General features: G+C 50.5%; 1 protein-coding gene across 1 annotated transcript; it reads right to left on the bottom strand.

The window, feature by feature from the left end:
- Positions 1-2545: 2545 nt before the first annotated feature.
- LOC119096046 (venom serine protease Bi-VSP) lies at positions 2546-13441 on the bottom strand. The gene is made up of 7 exons (XM_037218908.1): positions 13275-13441; positions 10496-10728; positions 9407-9648; positions 8424-8614; positions 7064-7156; positions 6124-6329; positions 2546-4245 (listed from the first exon to the last, which is right to left on the bottom strand). Exons 1-7 carry the CDS (start codon positions 13357-13359, stop codon positions 4072-4074), a joined length of 1224 nt encoding a protein of 407 aa, XP_037074803.1. The 5' UTR covers positions 13360-13441; the 3' UTR covers positions 2546-4071.
- Between the last annotated feature and the right edge of the window lie 1285 nt (positions 13442-14726).

Raw genomic sequence — 14726 nt, 5'->3', positions numbered from 1 at the left:
GGTTGTTATGATTTAGGACGTTGTGAGCTTCGATGAACATCCAGCTCGTTCCAAGTTCATAGCACTAAAAACTCCGCCAATAGGTGCAGCATTGAACGCATTTTGGATGTTATGAACACTTGATGTGGTGATTTGGGATGATATGAGTACTGGATGCTACCATCTTGGACGTTTTGATGGTTTCCCGATGACGACCCTGGCGATTGTCTGCGATCTGGCCCTTCCTCCGGTTAAAAGACATGAACGATCTACAGGGAAGTAAAACTCGGTGTCAAAATATTCTGCCTGTGCTACCTTCTCGCACACATCGCACCACCCTGCTGGTAGCTCTAGGTATCACGCGGGTGCAGGCAAACATCCGAGGCAGCATCCAGCAGGTTCTAGAAAGCATTCCGACTGAACCAGATGGTGTGAAATGGTGCGTTCGCTGGCATCGCTTGCAATTGCTCTAGCAGATCTGTTAGCTTCGCTTGCAATCGCTCCAACAGAGCTGTTAGCTTCGCTTGCAATCGCTCCAACAGAGCTGTTAGCTTCGCTTGCAATCGCTCCAACAGAGCTGTTAGCTTCGTTTCTGGACGAATTGCACAAAACAGCCACCTGCCGTCTCATGGTTGCCTCAAGCGTGGTCGTTGGGCGCATCTGTCACCAGTTAATGGATGCTTAAACACACGGAAAGGGTGTGGTGGGCACCATAGGGTTTCTCCGCGGAGGAATCTAGAGTGAATGGCGCTGCTTTTTTAGGATAATAACGTTGTGGCTTCTGCTATGAGGTATTTTTCGTGTCGCTGCCTTTCTGGAAGTTTTTTTTTAACTGAGGAGCGTTTTGTCGAGTGCAGTTCGGTCCTATTCATGACGGTGATAATGGGTGCAAATTGCGCAGGTGAAACGTTAGTTTCTTCCCGTTCAAGTTTAGTTTAAACATGGGACTTTTTAACAGCGTCCTGGTTTTCCACCACAACTTAGCGCAGTGTGGACACACGACAATGCATGAGCCGTATACAACGCATTGGGTGCCAGTTTTCTGACGCTCTTTCTTCCGTATATGTACCACTGCATGAAATACATCATAGACGTCACTACAGAGCCGTCAAAGCTCTCAGGTCTGCAGGCTTGCATCTGTCCCGACATTGTGGATAAGTGCATTAACGCATAAGCCAGCAGGAACTAAGACCAGTTGAGTCAAAGACGGCAATAATGCTGCGTTAACAGGCATCGAGGCAGGATACCTAACGCCTTCAAACGGAGTGACCCGTCTTTGTGGCAAATATCTCCTCGTGAAACGTCAGGACTAGTAACGTCTAACAATAACACTGAGTAGTGTCACTGCGGCAGCGTCAAGACATGGTAAGGATATCAATTTTAATAATTCCCGAGTCAAACTTACGCTGTCCACGCTTTCTAACAACACTTCCCAGTGCTACTACGCCCCCCCCCCCCCCCCCTCCCTCCTGCAGCCTCTAGCACCGTCGTCATGACAACTACCGTGCGCACATCTGCTGGTGCGAATAAAAGGACATTTGTTATTGGGCCAGCGGACAAGGGCCTGTTACCAGAAAGTTGGTTGGTTTGAGTTGAGACCAGTGCGTCACGAGGATCATATGATAATCGCAATCAGACCCAAAGTGCGGCCCGAAAAGACGCTGTGGTAAACGCCACGGGGAGAAATCATGGCTGGCAACGCCATTCATGTTTATTGCCAAACGCCAAGGTACAATGTTTCGTTGAATTCGCGGGCCAAAAGTTTCATGTTCGCATATCATGTTGTCTAAAGTGTGTTTCCAGCTTCCGTAACATTTATTACACGAGCCTTCTGACGCATCAGTGTGCCGCAAACATTACAGAGCACACACGCTGGAAAAAAACAAAGTAAATTAACTGTATTGCTTTCGCAGTGGTGGGCAGGGACTTCAAAAATATCCCTCGTCAGGGTTGGCAGCTTCAAATAGAAATTATGAGCTATTCAGAAGGATTTCGAGAAAACTGGTATTGCGGATCAAATCGCACACGTCCAATCTAGCAATAAGTGAAAGCATGGCAAGATGTGTTACTTCGTATGAAGGGAATGTCCCACCTTTGGGGCGTATTTAAAACAAAAAACGCTTCTGGAATCGTAGGACCAGTTGCGTCTAATAGTAGCACTGGATAGTGCTACTGAAACGTGGTTAATACATAATAGAAATTAAGTTGATGATTTTTAGTCCAAGTTACGCTCTCAACGCTTTATAACAGCACTGCGCTTTTTCTGCAGTCGCGACAACCGTCGTCATGACAACCGTCGTGAGCGTCTCTATCGCTGCGAATAAAATTGCGCTTGGGATTGGCTCCGCGAGCGGCAAGCGCCAGTTACCGAGAGACACACGGGCTGACTGAACCAGTGCGTCACTATGAACCACGTCATACTCCCAATTCTAAAGCCGAAGTGCGCTTTGAAAACAGCCACGATGGTAAACACCATAGGGAAGAAATAAAAGCCAAATCATGACATGACGCTCAATTCGCTGGATAATAGTTTCATGTTCGCGTGTCTTTTTGGCTCGACATAGTGTTGCAAGCTGTAGTAGCATTTATTACACAAACATTTTGACACATTAGTGTGTTCTGACATAATACAGCGTACTCATTGGAAACCAACAGGCAAACGAAATGTATCACTTTTATGGTGGTGAGCAGAGGGTATAATGAGATTTCTTCCATAGGCGTCTCTTCCACTTCCAATCGAATTCTGGGCTATTCCGGACTTCGAGAAAACTAGTACTGCTGATCGAATAGTACGCGTCTGGTCTATTAATAAGTGAAAAGCGCAAAAAAGCGGGATATTTCCCTTAAGAATTTCCGACTGCCAAGAAGACATCCCTGTGAATTGCCATCCATTTGACACTGGAACAAGCGGAGCCGACAACGAAAACGTCGCCAAAATAGTGCTGTACTGTTGCTAGCACTTCTTGGTCGTGACACTGACAGTGACAATGTACGCCATTACAATAGCCTGGCTCATTTGGTCCCACCGGCTTCAGCACACCCTGAATTTTGGGTGTCAGCAGGTTGGGTAGCAACATGCAAATAGTTGGTACTGACAGACGATTTCATTTCACTTTCATACCTGAAAGTTAATTATCAAAATTCAAAAATATCGACGCAATTAAAACTCTCGGCACCCCGATAACATTGCTGGGACAAGTGTTACATTATGGCAATGCTGTTTACCAAGTTGGTAATATCCCGTTGAGGACACGGCAGATGCTTCCAAAGTTGTCAAATGCTGTTGATCTATTCCATGTTTCAATGTTGCAAATCGAATTTTGAACGCTCTAACACATGCAATTTTTAAACTACATAATTTGCGAGTGATCATCCGAGTACAACATTTGAGAAACAGCAGCGCATTACAAGCTATCAGGACAACAAAATGAAGTGCTGCACCTCAGGATAGCACCCTGGGAACGGTCGAAGCCTCCGCATCAACTGCAATGTAATCATTTATCCTCTGATTTAGTTAAAGTTCAGTAGCACATCAACCAAGACATTAATACTGTCATTGACCGGTGTAGCGCAGTTAACAACCAGATCTCACATGCTATCACATCGGCGAGTTCTACCTCATCCGACAGCAGTCTCAATAACAGCCAACTTCACTCTACCACTTATCCCACTTAGCACTTGACAGCGCCCATTCCAAAAGCTAGTCTCGCTCCTCCAGCGCTCCGCCACGCCCTGGTCTGGTCTGGAGCGCTCCGCCACACCCTGGTCTGGTCTGGAGCGTTCTGCCACGCCCTGGTCTGGTCTGGAGCGCTCCGCCACGCCCTGGTCTGGTCTGGAGCGCTCTGCCACGCCCTGGTCTGGTCTGGAGCGCTCCGCCACGCCCTGGTCTGGCGAAATAAGTGAGGTGTCCACATCCAGCGCTTCTGAACGCTGCACAGTGACCAGCCAACTAAGATGAACATCACAAATTCGTGCCCTGAATATTACCGGCAGCCTGGGGCTTACGCCGGGCGCGCTGTCGTCGCGCGCTTTTGAGCTGTGGGAGGTGGGTCGGTGCCCCGGCCTCAGTCCCGACAGCTCCAGTCTTGTCGCTCAGTTGTCGGCTACGGTCTGCGCCATCCAGTCGAGGTACGAGTCGACGCGGGTGTAGATGCCCGGGAACCTGGCGTTGCCACAGCCCACGGCGAACGACACGACGCCGGCGGCGGAGAACTTGAGCGTGCCGTTCGTCTTCTCGTAGGTCATCAGAGGTCCGCCGCTGTCACCCTGCCAACAGCGGCACGTGCGTCCAGCCGCAACGTCGCCAACGACACGTGCGTCCAGCCGCAACGTCGCCAACGTAGAGCGTTGCACGGTTTGGGTGGACCCATGCATAACCGCAGGTGACGGATTGGGTCGGGTCATGATCTTGTGAGAACTATAAGTATGAGATATAGTTAAGACGTTTACGAAATGTCGGGTAGGTGCTTTAAGAAATACTACACAATGTGCTTGCGCTTACTTTCAGTAATAACTTGTTCCGTTCACACCGCGTTTGCAATTATCAACGCAAAAGAATAAGTTAAGGTATGAATTTTCTTGCCACTCGTGCACAGCTTAGAACCAGAGCTCGAAAATGTGAACGGGTGAATAACGGATCCAGAATGATCAAGTAATCATAGAATTGATCCAGAATGGGTAGTAGGAGGATAAGGTAAGGCAGATATTCCCCGCTATGGTCTCTATGCCAAGGCACAACAGAGTGGCCGGCCTGTGCTCAGTGCCGGTTATACCAAGTTGAGCACAGGCCGACACTGTGAAGGGAATAGTCACAACGGATTAAAATTCCGCAGAATCCGGTTTCAAAATGGCGGCCGAGCTGCTATAGTTTTGTCAAGTTGAATCATGAATACTGCTGGCGCTGCCCAAATAATGTCAACAGTTATGCCAATATCTGCCACACCACATGCGGCACATCTCGTTCATAAAAGGCATCCTAATGTTTAACACGTGCTCGGGTGGGGGCCAACTTGACGCCCGTCGACGGTTTTTCCGGAATGGTTTCCGAACGGCGCAACGTAGCCGCGCCAAATTACGCATAGCTGTAGAAATTAAATAGCGGATCGTTTGGTGTCAAAAATTAAGATGTACCTGTTATCGTGGCTGACCTACAGCAGGCCAAGGCTAGGCCATGGATTCAGCGAATTTAATGACTAGGGAATCGTTCATTTTGACGCAACAATGGAATGTTATACCCAGCCATTCATCTCTGGGATGCTGTATTAGACAACACAACAATTGAATGAACAAACCCCGTTGACTTGGGGTCAGTTATTAAGGTTAGAGCAAGGTCAAAGCGAACTTGTTTTATTACTCTATGGTGTGGCGTTTGGGGTGGTTTTTGGTGCTCGTTTAAAATTTATTGATAACTGAAACGGCATTATACATCTCCCATGGACTCCTGAAACCTCAGAATAGGTCGCTCACCTAAAATGACCCAGGTCGATATTTTGGTTTTATAAACATGCTGCACAGCGTAATTTTTGTCGCTTTTCCAAGCGGAAAATGCAAAGCAATCTTGCATGATTTTGGCCACCATGACTTTCAAAAGGTAATACAAGGTCACTGACCTCAAATGATCATGCAACTTTTTGCTTAGAATAGGTATTTAGGTTCTGGGGCACCTTGGAGATCAATCTGGCGTTTGACCTTGTTTGACCTTATTTAACCCAAAGTTCACGACATAGGAACCTCAAAAGTTGATCTAATTGAACTCACGTGCAGACCAATACACCCTGTGAATTTGGTGTCTAGCTCTCTTAATTCCTGAAATCTCACCGCGGTCAAATTGACCCACACCCGAGCGAAGGTATTAAACCGGCCACCCAGGCGCGTGCTAAGCTGTCACGTCACCAACTCCACGCTCTGTTAGTAATTAATCGTTGCATCGTTTGCTGGCGACACACGTCATCGCGCAACAATGAATATATTATGCGTGACCTGCTTGAATGCAGGAGTTCCACGGTGCAAATCAAAATACTGCCCTGGCTATTTAAAAACCCGCAAATATCCTTCTCAGCATACCACACGCACACAAGTGATTCCAGAAATCTCGGGGTGCCTTCGCATGCCACCTGGGCGTCCCCGGCGGCGCGCGTGTCGTACCTCGCAGGCGTCGACACCGCCCTGGCAGCGGATCTCCTCCGAGTCCGGCGTGCAGCCGGGGCGCGTCCGATTCCTGTCGTTACCGCTGGCGCACAGGTGCAGACGTGCGTCGACGCGCATGCCCAGATCGCGGTAGTTGCTCTGGCACGAGTCGAACCGCGTGAAATTGATTGCGGCAAAGAGCATCCTCTTAGATGCAAAACCCTCTGCCGAAGGACGGGCGGCTTGCATGAGCAGGGGCGGCGTGCCTCGGCGGGAGGGGCGCGCATACACTGAGCGTACACCACTTCCTACATTCACCATGTGCATACACCTCTTACACACATCTCGCACATACACTCTTTATATACGGCTCAAACATACACACTGTACATGTACTCAGAGTGACGTGCACGCATTCCATGTGCACGCCAACGCATCCATCCCTTGCGTACGTCCCACACGTGCACTTGGTGCATGCACCCCTTGCACACACACCTTACGCGCACCACTTGCATGTGCTCCTTACATACACCGCCGGCGGGCGGCACAGGGACGGGAGGTGGCGGCCTTAACGCCAGGGTGAGGGGGCCGGTGGATGGTCACAAACAAGCAAGGTGAGACCGAGGCAAGATCAAAGAGAAGATGAAGGACCACGCCAGTGACAATGCGGAGAACATTGAGTTAACGAATACGCCGGAATCGTCTTCCGATGACAAAATATATTCATGTGCAGCAATTCCAAGGACAGTTGACGTGGCCAGTACTGCAATCGTCATTCCGCACGTGCCATCTGTGTGCAAAATGAAAGAAGTGCGAACGCAAGTAACACACACTGCTTGTGCATGCACTGCAACCACGCCGGCACTGCTCTCAGCGCAAAGTTGGTGACTAACACTGATATAAGATGATGCATGTGAACCACCACTGGAGCCTTACATCGCAGCGAAGTTATACTCACTGTATGCAGTCGTTCCCCATCCAGCAATAGCGGCTTCCCCGCTATATGGGTCCTTCTTTGCTCTCCCCGGAACACAGATAGGCTTCACGATGTCTGGAAACGAACCATTCCTCGTAAACACGCAGACGTCAATTCAACACGTCAATCGGGGAGGGGGCGGGGGCGGGGGGAGGGGGGGGGGGGTGGTTAGGGGGGAGGGGAGCGGCAAATCTCCGCCAGTAGCGACCAATTCCCGCCTCCCCTATTAGCAGAGCAATTCACCCTCAGTGACAATGTTGCTCTGCCACCAGTGAAATCATCCCCAGTGCAAACGTCGCGTTGTTCCCAGTTCCCGCCCCACCAGGTCTTTGACACGCCTCAAGTGGAGACCGTTGGGAGCACATCTATGGAAAGGTAGTTTTTTTGTAAATGAAGGAAAGAAGACCATTTGAAAAGAAAACGGAAGACAAGGTAGCACACAGCCGCTACCTTTTTTCTAAGTCAGACGTGTTTCAAATTCCGTCTGCCAGGATTTGATACCATTGTATTATAACATTTGAGTTGTATGTACAATTTGATACAGTGTTTGACTTGGTGTAGTTGATTTAATGGAGGCAAACACCTATGGAACATGTCGATTGCGAACATCGTGACTTACGGATCAACAAATTACAAAATTTTCCATTTTCTGACCGCCGAAACGCAAAAACACCTTAGCCATCTTATGGAAGCGTATAGACTTCGATGATTCGTGGGTCACAGCGTTCGTGACTTTTAATATCTCCCAAGCTTGTTTGTCTCGGGTATATCAACTATGGCGCAATGGCATTGTATGTTGCATTGTAATCTTCAGCATGTTAACAGTTTGGGAATTTCAGCGGACAAATATGCAAAATTTTGAGCTTTGTTGACCCTTGTGTAAAGACGCGTAGGACCCACTTGTTCCGTGCCACTATTTGCCGTTCCACATGGAGATACTCCAAACCACCCAATCACCTTTCAAAACAGACCCCGCTCACACGTTTTATCTTAAAAGTCACACGCGTAATCAAGCTTCAGCATTCATCTGGGCTTGCCTGCATTGTTCTGTACAGCAAGTTCTAGTCTATGATTCAATGACGTCAGGAATCTGGATGAGAACCACTGGCCACCTATCTGGATGAGAACCACTGGCCACCTATCTGGATGAGAACCACTGGCCACCTATCTGGATGAGAACCACTGGCCACCTATCTGGATGAGAACCACTGGCCACCTATCTGGATGAGAACCACTGGCCCCCTATCTGGATGAGAACCACTGGCCACCTATCTGGATGAGAACCACTGGCCACCTATCTGGATGAGAACCACTGGCCACCTATCCACCGGGGAAGTCTCACCTGAGAACCTGATGTCACTCTTCAGCTTGAGCAGGGCAATATCGTTAAAGAGTCCCTTGTCCGGTCGCCTGAAGCCTTTTTTGTAGTCGGGATGTTTGAAGATCTGCTCTACCTCAACGTCTTGAGGAGGGTGGAAGAAGTTGTCGTCAATGGATGTGGTTAGATCGAGGTCTCCCGCGTGAACCTTGATTCTGAAATATGCACCAGAGGCTAAAGGCAGGCTCATCAGACGCATGTGACGGGAGAGTCTTAAAGGGACAGTCTTGTGACGGGATGGCATCAGATGTGAACGACATCAGACGCATGTGACAGGACAGTCTTGTGACGGGACACCCTTAAACAACAATTACACCTGTTCACATTCCAACATCGACAATGAATTATGGGCACAAGGATGCACAGGGCCCCAGAAACTATCGAAATCGCAGGAGCGTTTTTCTCTCCACACTTTTGCGACATCGTAATTGTTGACGTTTGGACACATGACCGTGTCTACGCCGGAGCATATCAAAAGCCAAGTGCTCACAGTTGTCAGGCTTATCACGGAGGCCACGGGTCTGGCATGCCATCATGGCGGACGCCCCCTGAGTCTAGACGCCAAGCGTCTGGTAACGGCAGTATCCTAGCTGTTTCTACCGATGATAAACAGCTCGACGAGTATCATGTGCGCCAGATGAGGAACTCTTACGAGGACAAGAGATCGGTGTGGTCCAGTCCCTGGGTATGACGAAAAGAAAGAAGTGCTGTTGGCACCAGTTGACACTAATAACACATTCGGTGTGTTAGTGCCGTATCAACCTTCACTTTACATAAAAATGCAGATGCGCAGGTAACCTCTGCCTTTGCGGCAATATTTACCCCACGCATCTTTTCCCCACGTCACTAAGCTCCCTTTCGCTCTCGGCCCCCACGTGACCTTCCAGGGCGCGCCGCTGCCACAGCCGGCGCTCGGTAGCCGTGGCCGGGCCGCTGCCACCACTTACGGTCCTTTGCTGTTGATGCAATGGGCAGCCGTCATCACCCAGCGCCGGTCAATTATTGCCCCGCCGCATCTGTTGAACGGTTCCTCGGTGTACAGGAGTGACGCCATCCAGGGAAAGTCGCTCAAGCGCTGGACGGGTACGCCACCCACGATGCGAATGCCCTCCAGCGAAGATATGCCGCAGCCCGGCGGAGAGACGAACTTGGCGCTGCCCGCGGGCGGCGACGCGTCGTTCGGGCAGCACTGTCGCAGGGACGCGGCTGATCACGTGTGTGCCCTGAGCTCAGAGTGCGGCTGGTCACGTGTGTGCCCTGAGCTCAGAGTGCGGCTGATCACGTGTGTGCCCTGAGCTCAGAGTGCGGCTGGTCACGTGTGTGCCCTGAGCTCAGAGTGCGGCTGATCACGTGTGTGCCCTGAGCTCAGAGTGCGGCTGATCACGTGTGTGCCCTGAACTCAGAGTGCGGCTGGTCACGTGTGTGCCCTGAGCTCAGAGTGCGGCTGGTCACGTGTGTGTTCTGAGCTCAGAGCGCGGCTGATCACGTGTGTGCTCTGAGCTCAGAGCGCGGCTGATCACGTGTGTGCCCTGAGCTCAGAGTGCGGCTGATCACGTGTGTGCCCTGAGCTCAGAGCGCGGCTGATCACGTGTGTGCCCTGAGCTCAGAGCGCGGCTTATCACGTGTGTGCTCTGAGCTCAGAGTGCGGCTGATCACGTGTGTGCCCTGAGCTCAGAGTGCGGCTTATCACGTGTGTGCTCTGAGCTCAGAGTGCGGCTTATCACGTGTGTGCTCTGAGCCCGGAGCGGATGCCAACGAGACTCCCCGTCGCCGAACGTTCATCAAAGCTGGCATAGTCGCACAGATCGTTTCAGCTTTTATCCCCTGCCCATTTCCTTTCCAAACCAGCAAACGAAGCAAACCACCTCAATGAGAGGTAGCTGATGCCTGATTAAAGGCACGACTGCTGGGCGATGATGTGACCATCAAAGTCGCCTGACTCTGCGAAAGGGGCTCCGCCTAGTCGCGCGCCATGTCCCCTTCTGAAAAAAATAGGAACAGCCTGTGACGTCTAACGTCATCTTCCGCAGCCTCACCAGGAGCGTGGTGGTGCCGTGCTTGCCGCAGACAGACGCCTTCAGGTAGGGCACGTTCCTCCTGCGCAGGTGTTCGGTCAGCGAAGGGCAGCTGGTGACCACGCCACAGCGGCCCGCATGTCTCTCCGGAGTTAGACAGGCCGAGCCGAGGTCACTCGCCGCCGATCGCGGCGGAGGTGACACAGGTGGCCTGGTCGGCGGCAGCTGGGGTCTTCGCCGCGAGCCGAAGATGACTGCCAAGGGAAGGGCGCTTTAGACTCCTGTGTAATGTTCACGTTCATGGGGCCACGACTGCGGTAGAAGCTCGGCGAGAGATCTCGGAAGAGCGGGTCTCAGGCTTTTCGGATTTTTATCTCACGGACTGTGTTCGGAGTTGTTGCACGCACCAGTGTCGCCGCAACAGGAGCAACGGTATCCTCACCCTGAGCCCGGAGGCTGCACAAACACGGTAGTCACAGCATTATCCAGTGGGGTTTCAGCACACCTCCGGTATGATGGCCAGGGACAGGGTGAGAGGCAGCACAGGCCAGACTGTTTATGCACTTGACAGATGTCACCGAAGACATGAGTGTTGCGCTCACTTGAGTTTATCTAGCCCAGGCATGGGGGGCAGGTGTTGAATCCAGCCCTCAGATGCGCCACGTTTCAGGTGGCCACCTTTCCTTGTAGAGAGGACCTTTAAAGGGGAAGGCCCGCGACGTCCAGCGCGATCACACGCGGCGTGCTGGAATGCGCCGCTTAACATTGCGCGCGGAACCCACGTGCAGTGTCAGGCCCAAAAGTGTCAGGCCCAAAAGTGTCAAGCCCAAAAGTGTCAGGCCCAACAGTGTCAGACCCAAAAGTGTCAGGCCCAAAAGCTATGAAGTGATGAATTGACTCCGTGATGCTACTCTTGCTTTCTGGCATGTAATGCTCATGATATGTCAGCGTCAAACAACAGCGTCAAACAACAGCGACGTCAGTGTCAAACAACAGCGACGGACAAACAGGTAAGCGCAGTGGGGAATATGAAAACTATAATTTTAGCCGCCGACCTTGAACCCTGGTGGGAAGTCACTGACAAAGTGCTTTTTAGGTCATTTTGTTACAAACTTAATATGGATATTGTAAGTTTCTGTGTTATACACAAAGAAGCAGGAATCGTTTCAGGTTTTTGGCATCATTAGACACATGAGCACAGCAAGTGACACGCCTACATCAAAAAATCATTAGCCGTTTTGTACCCTTAGTAATTCACGATCCGTGGCGGATTTTACGCTTTTGTATTTCTTTTGCCTTATTTCTTTGGAAGTAACCGGAAGAATGGAGATGCAGATCACCGCAGAGAATGCAGAGAACCTTCGGCGGAGTGGTGTGCCGGAGAAGACCAGAGACCACAGTGTTAACGACACCATCAGTATCTGGGTGTTATAGTTATTCCTTCCTATAACTACATTTAAACCAAAACAATAAAACAGACATGCAAAGAACAAACTTCACCAGACAATGACAAGACAACAAGACAACAACAAGACCCAGACAACGCAGTTTAAGAAATATGGTGCGTTTAACGGTTCATGATGTAATCACCAAGTGCCAGGGAACGAACAGCACGGCGCTGTTTTTCAGCGTTGTTCATAGGCTCCGTGGCTCCGAGGCACGAGACAACACATTGTGCTCTATGTCGGAGGAGCATGCGCAGAACGCCAGGACGACCGTCTGGAGGATGCAGGAGATGCTGCTGCTCCTTGTCCCTCAACTCAGCTCTGGCAAAATCTGGCGCTATATCAGTGTTCATTAGCCCTACGTCGTTGCGTGAACATTAAACAAATGACTCATTGTATGAATCAACAACAATGTAGGAATCGTGTTGAGACTGTGTGACAAGATCAGTGCCTATGGTCTGACAGTTCACTTCAAAGCAGGTGGCAAAATTGTTGCATAAGAAACTGTCAAATGTCATCAACTGGTCTGATGTTGAATCGAGCATGCTTTCTGTTAATGCGTGGTTGTGTTGTCATGGAGTCATTCAATGTAGCAGGAAAGTACACCATATCAAATCAACGTTTGTCAAATAGCTCATTATGTCCCAAAACTATTATCCTGCGTGCAACCAACCTCACAAGATATAAGCAAATGCTGACAAAACATCGGAAAATAAAATTAAGATGAAATGTTGTCACACCCACATCTTACTCACTTGAACATTAGCTATATCTAAAATATAATAATCATATATATATATATATATAGCTAAATTAAGCTATTGGCCACTCACATCACTGAAAGAACTTTCAAAGAAAGTAAGGCATACCTCCTCCGCGTTGACAATGGACACAATGGTGGACCTCTTTGTTTCAGCACATCTGTTGCCCTGCGCCTTGACCACTTTGGCGTCAATGAGCGTAGCCTCATTTATGTGACGCCCCACGGGCCCGTTTTTGCTCTTTACCTGGCAGGCATCGAAGCTTATCTTGATCCACTGTCCGGTTCGCAAACAGAAGGCGTTTTTCGTTCTCCAGCACTTTGAAACCCTCCGAACCACAATGTCGTGACTGATTCCGCATCTAACACGTCGTGAACCACAAGATTAACCTCTTCTATGAATGTCGGCAGAAATTTGGCAACGTTTGAATGCTTGAATTAACACGGAGCTTCCCGTGCTTCTAGTCTACCGTCGAAGCCATAGCAACAGGCGTACCGTGTTTCCACAGCCCAGTGCCAGCTAACACAGTAAACAGTGCAGCTCCCCAGCCGGCCTAGACCCGGGCACGAGCGCATGGAGGAGCGGGGCACTCACTCTGCGCTGAGGCGTAGGTCGACAGACACCAGACAGCGCCGAGAAGACAGCAGACACGCGGCATCCAGACAGCGCGTCTCGCCATGACTGCACAATTGAGGCGCTCAGACAGCCTGGAACGTGCGGGCAGCGCAATGTCTTGCCGCACCGCGCCGTGAATGACGCCATTCCCCTCGCGCCCAGCTAATATAGCGCTGGCCGGGCCGCGCTGAGTCAGACGGAACACCCAGCGGACCGCTGACGGCGAGCAGGGGCGCGCTCAGCACCACTCCGCAGGGGGGACCTATACACACGGGAGCATGGCAGTTGGGTGTCGCCATAAGCAGCTGCAAAGACAGCGTTAGTGATTCGCTGGCTGGACCTTCCTAGCCAACTGCCTCCGTCAACTTTTCGAAGATAATTTTCAGGGGGGTTAATGACCTAACTTCCCGCCGGCTTCTCTGTGCCCGCTCATTGCAGATGGCTGGCGGCGGTGCCGGTTGACGGGGGATGGGTCGGGCTTCCCGCGTCGTGCCGTAACCTTGGTGACCGCTGTACCGGCGCTCGGCGTTATAAGCTCTGTTACTCGGTGTGGGCGTACTTTGGTGCCCTTTGCCGTAGCGCTGTAGCAGGCTGTTGTGGCAACGAAGAGCCCCTGTGATCCCACATACGTGGAACTATGATGCAGCGTGAGCGGGAGGGCACATGCACAGATGAGTAAAGAAGTGTGCATCATGGTGAGTTCTGAGGTAGCGTGAAGAAAAGGGTACATGCACAGATGAGTAAAGAAGTGTGCATCATGGCGTAGTCCCGGTCTCACCTACACGGCGAAAGTGTATCGGTCTAGGGCGCTTTTCCATAGCGTAATGGTTTTTTTCGTCCGCCGGATGCAAAACTGCATGAGCCTTCGTCGAATGTTGAAACCAGCGGGGTATTTGACCCGCGTAAAATCACTGGTGAGGAGTTAATTAATGTCATAAACGGGACGCCCATAACATACATGACGCACAGAGGGGATTGGGTATGAGGGAGCATAACGGATGCGTAACAAGGAAGGGAGGTTTCTCTCATGACAAGGAACATAGTCATTATGTGTTTCGCCTCTAGCTCAAGTGGGGTTCAAGGAGACATTACTCCCAAGGGCTTCCAATTTGTGAATGTGAGCCGACGAAAGAGCACGTATTTTGCCCCATAATCACGCATCAGACCATTCCGGGACGTATGAAGCGCAGCATGGTTCGGTCAGACCAGGTCATCATAACTTGGTCCACTTTTATGACGTCTGAATCACTGGCAAGTAGTCCTAAAACTTTGCACTTTATTTCGTAAGAAACAGCAGCTTCTTGCATACAGAGCGACCAGAGCGATCATGACACTTTTACATTACCTAGGCCATTGGCATTAAGAAAAAATTTCACCAAGACGTTTCTAATGTTTTGTAAAACTGGCTGGCAACCGAGATATATCCTAGCA

This window comes from Pollicipes pollicipes, unplaced genomic scaffold (assembly GCF_011947565.3).
Source record: "Pollicipes pollicipes isolate AB1234 unplaced genomic scaffold, Ppol_2.1 Scaffold_4219;HRSCAF=4965_pilon_pilon_pilon, whole genome shotgun sequence".
Classification (NCBI taxonomy): Eukaryota; Metazoa; Arthropoda; class Thecostraca; order Pollicipedomorpha; family Pollicipedidae; genus Pollicipes; species Pollicipes pollicipes.
The sequence above is the reverse complement of the archived record's forward strand: the minus strand, read 5'-3'. Positions and strand labels throughout refer to the sequence as shown.

What these genes read in the sequence shown, in the direction of transcription:
- LOC119096046 (XM_037218908.1), bottom strand. Translation starts at nt 13,359, where the DNA reads ATGGCGAGACGCGCTGTCTGGATGCCGCGTGTCTGCTGTCTTCTCGGC. An exon ending in ACGGCACCACCACGCTCCTG is followed by an intron (nt 9,649 to 10,495) that starts GTGAGGCTGCGG and finishes TCCCTGCGACAG; the next exon opens with TGCTGCCCGAACGACGCGTC. An exon ending in GCGGTGTCGACGCCTGCGAG is followed by an intron (nt 4,246 to 6,123) that starts GTACGACACGCG and finishes CGCTGTTGGCAG; the next exon opens with GGTGACAGCGGCGGACCTCT.